Here is a 3,801-nt window from a genome sequence, read left to right as displayed (position 1 = left end):
TCTTCCGATGCTGTCCAGGGCTCGTAGATGTACTTGGAGGGAAAGTTCTTTAGTACAGGCAAATATTTCCTAAAAACAGGAATAAAGTTTTTATAACCCTGCAGATAAAATACTCAAATGTTTCAGAGAAGCGTAAACCAAGCTACGCTATGTTAATTCTCGGTGATCGTATTGATACTACAATCCATGGGAAAGTTCTGATTCATTTTGCATTAAAAAAAAATTATGGTTTTATGTTCTGAAACCTCCATAGGTGGTATCTTCCAAAAGTTAACTTCATAGCAAAGAATAAATGGGTCGTTTTAAACATTACTTCAGTTTTCACTCATCCAAAATATTTTGGTTTTTAACATTTTCACTGACATTTGATCCTAAACTTTAGTAAATTTCAAAACCAAACTAATTAAAAGAATCTAAAGAATTCTCACAGAATGGGGAAGTCATTTTCTGCCCCGCTCTGTCAGGTGTGTCAGCACGGGCTTCCCCTTGGCAAGACACAAAGCTAGACAGGAGGTGAGGAAGAGGAGGTGTGGGGAAATGGGAGTTGTTTGCTCAGACATCAACACAGCCTGCTCCTACTGCAGTCAGCTGTAAAATCACCCACCGTGTCTGAGAAAGCCCGTCAGTACCGTGTCTAGAGATACAGAAACCGAGACTCCGAAGCAAAGAGGACTCACTCAGAGTGGGAATTAAGTGTCTGAAATGTATCAGACCGCCTACAAAACGGAGAAACACAGCACAGACTGGAGCCGGGGGTGGAGCTGTGGCAAGTTTTACTCAAGTGCTTTAGAAAGCGGAGCCAGCCTGGTGATGGAACATGGGGCTGGAGCCGAGAGGTGCTCACAAATCAATCCCGTGCCCTGCTCAGCCATCACCTGTGCAACCATGTGTATGTCTCTTTGCTTCTCTGTGCCTCAGGTTCCTTACATGTTAAATAAAATCATTTCTATGAACCCTGTTTCACAGAGGTTTGTGTTTCAAACAGACCAATTTCACCAGCTCCGGCTGTAAGAGGAGCCAGGGAAGCGGTAACGGAGCAGACGGTGCCATGTTATGCATCACCCTACCGGATGTACTGCCCCTCAGGGTCCGTGCGCTTCCCAAAGCGGACGGGGCAGAAAATCCGCGTGTACTGGTGGAAGAACGCGCTGGCTGACAGCCACATCCAGTTCCCTGCGTTGATGCTGTAGTCAGCATCTAAAAGCAGCTCTTCAAACACCTGCGCTTCAGGGATGGGAAGAGAAAGAGAGAAACACCTCTGAAACGGCTGCCTTCGTGGCAAAAATACCCCAAAACTAAACAGGCTGGGAGATGGAAGGGTGAAGCTTGGCACGGTGCTGGTCTGGGCTACCCTTCTCACAGGGCACACAGGGAATCACAGAATGGTTTGGGTTGGAAGGGACCTTGAAGATCACCCAGTGCCACCCCCCTGCCCTGGGCAGGGACACCTCCCCCCAGCCCAGGTTGCTCCAAGCCCCATCCAACCTGGCCTTGAACACCTCCAGGGATGGGGCAGCCACAGCTTCTCGGGGCAACCTGCCCCAGGGGCTCACCACCTTCACAGGGAAAAAAGAACACTCTCCAGCAAGACAGTTTGCCAGAAGGAAGCTAGAGCAGGACCCAGTGCTAGAGCAACCCAAAGCCCAAAGGTCTGGCTTTGAGGCCTGCTGCAAACTGAGCAGGTCTCCTGATATCCTCATCAGCCCTGGGGACGGGAATGACCTCTCACCGCTCTACCCGGTACAGCAGGGCTCAGACTCGTGTCAGAGACCGTGAGTTTTCATAAACCATAAGATTTCTAGCGAGGCTCAGTAACGCAGCTCTGCTCGACAGTACCACCTCCCACTGCCAGGCTCCCGTTTTGCAGGCGTTTCTCAAGGTCAGCCAGAACAGAGAAAAACCAAAAACCAGAAACGAACCTTCATGCCCTCTTCCCAGCTGATCCAAAGGTCCCCCCGCGTCAGGAAGCAGGCGACAGCGTGCCGAGCAAGGTGATGGATCCAGCCTTCCTGGCGCAGCTGGGTCATAATCGCGTCGATCCACGGGAACCCCGTCTGTGCCTGCAGCAGAAAAGAATCATCAGCCCTCCGGCATGAAGCTTCATTGCGCTTTTCCTCCACGCTGCTGTAGGTCCCACCTCAACCAGCCAGCAGGGAACAATCCCAGGGCAACTGAAAAACTCTAAACTGAAACGTAGCAGTTGTGGCAACACGTCCTGTTACCGTTTTCCATTTGTGGAGCCTCTCTGCATCCTCATACCAATTGATCTGAAGGCAGATGGGGTTCCCGGCCATTTTGGTGAAGTTTGGTGTTGCTGATGCCACCGTATAGAAGAATTCCCTCCATAGAAGCTGCCCTTGGAGCGACACTGGCGGCAGAGAGTGATGCTTGGCCTGCAAAAGACTCATGAGGTGAACGCTTTGGTTCATATGTACAGTTGCAGTCTCACTCATTTTGTGACTGTCAGGCCCATAAAGTAAAGATTAATCTACATTCCTGGCTTCGTGGCACTTTACCATGAAAGCCAAAGAAATCAAAGCTCTGAAGCAAAGCTACATGCCCAGAAGCAAAGCTGAACGCTGTTAGACATCAGTGTTACCTCAAACATCCTCCATCTGCCTTCCAAAATGGCATCACACTGGGATATCTTAAACCAAATGCGCATTTATTAACATATTATCTGCTCGGCTAACTCAATTCAGGTGCCTCAGCCATGTCTTAAGAGATCTCTTAGGAAGGAGGTTCCGGGAGACCTTGGTTTTCTTGGGTTGGTTTCAACCATACATTTCCTTAAGAGCCAAACAAGTTTTCAGAAGCACGTTTTGGCTTATGCTGTAGTTAAAACTCGTCTAAGATGAAAACAGATGCTTTCTGAAAACCAAACTGCTTGAACACCTAAACTGATTGAAAACTTCACTTAAAACACCAAGCAGACGTCTTGAACTCCTTGAATTTCAGGAGGGTTTTCCTGGGCTTCCCTGCTGCTTCCAGGTCTCATTGCTCCCTATTTGTCACATTTCTACAACTGAATCGAGAAAAGCTGTATACATTCACAGGTGTTTCACCCGACAGATAAAGCCACTCACAGATTTCAGAGGACGTTGGGAGAAGACATTAGCAAAGCAGCATTTTTTGATAACACCGTGTCTCTACCAAGATGATGTGAGTGTTAAATCCCAGCCTCACATGTCAGACACGTGGGAGTGCTGGATTTCCTTAACTATGACCGATTCTTCTCTTACCTGAGCGTAAATGTTTGACAACCTATAAAAAAAGGTGCGAACTGACAGACAGCCCGTACTGAAATACGGGCTCAGGCCCGTGGTGCTTGGAAGCAGCGAATTTGGGATTGTTCTTGGTTTAGTAAAACTGGTCACCCAGCCCTAAAATGAAAACAGAAATCCAGGTTCAGGCAGAACAAGGTGACGCACGTCCAGCTAACGAAACAGGGAAAAAACTCCTGGCAATTGGCTTCTGCATCTCGGAGACCGGTTCAATGTCACACATGGAAATCACTCCCACCGCCCATCCTCCCACAAATGCCGCCATCAAGGACAACAATATCTTCAGCAAGGCTTTCGACACCATTGCCCACATCATCCTCACAGGCAAGCTCAGGCAGTATGGGGTAGATGAATGGACAGTGGGGTGGACTGAAAACTGGCTGACAGATAGAGCGTTGTGGTTAGTGGTGCAGAGTCCTGTTGGAGGTCAGTAACAAGTGGTGTCCCTCAGGGGTCAGTACTGGGTCCAGTCCTGTTCAATATATTAATCAATGACCTGGATGAAGGGATAGAGGGT

The 3,801-nt window shown here is 48.5% G+C and overlaps 1 protein-coding gene across 1 annotated transcript in view; it reads right to left on the bottom strand.

Moving 5' to 3' along the window:
- LOC104283154 (cryptochrome-1-like) overlaps window positions 1-3,801 on the bottom strand; it is a 10,943-nt gene that overhangs the window by 2,644 nt on the left and 4,498 nt on the right. Inside the window, 6 exon segments of the mRNA XM_009881306.1 lie at window positions 1-3; window positions 6-69; window positions 1,068-1,219; window positions 1,920-2,060; window positions 2,223-2,393; window positions 3,243-3,383. The exon segment at window positions 1-3 is cut by the window's left edge and continues 49 nt beyond it. Of these exon segments, the coding sequence (XP_009879608.1) occupies window positions 1-3; window positions 6-69; window positions 1,068-1,219; window positions 1,920-2,060; window positions 2,223-2,393; window positions 3,243-3,383 (672 nt within the window).

Source organism: Charadrius vociferus, unplaced genomic scaffold (genome assembly GCF_000708025.1).
Source record: "Charadrius vociferus isolate BGI_N301 unplaced genomic scaffold, ASM70802v2 scaffold333, whole genome shotgun sequence".
NCBI lineage: Eukaryota > Metazoa > Chordata > Aves > Charadriiformes > Charadriidae > Charadrius > Charadrius vociferus.
Note: the sequence above shows the minus strand (reverse complement) of the source record. Positions and strands in the feature narration are given on the sequence as shown.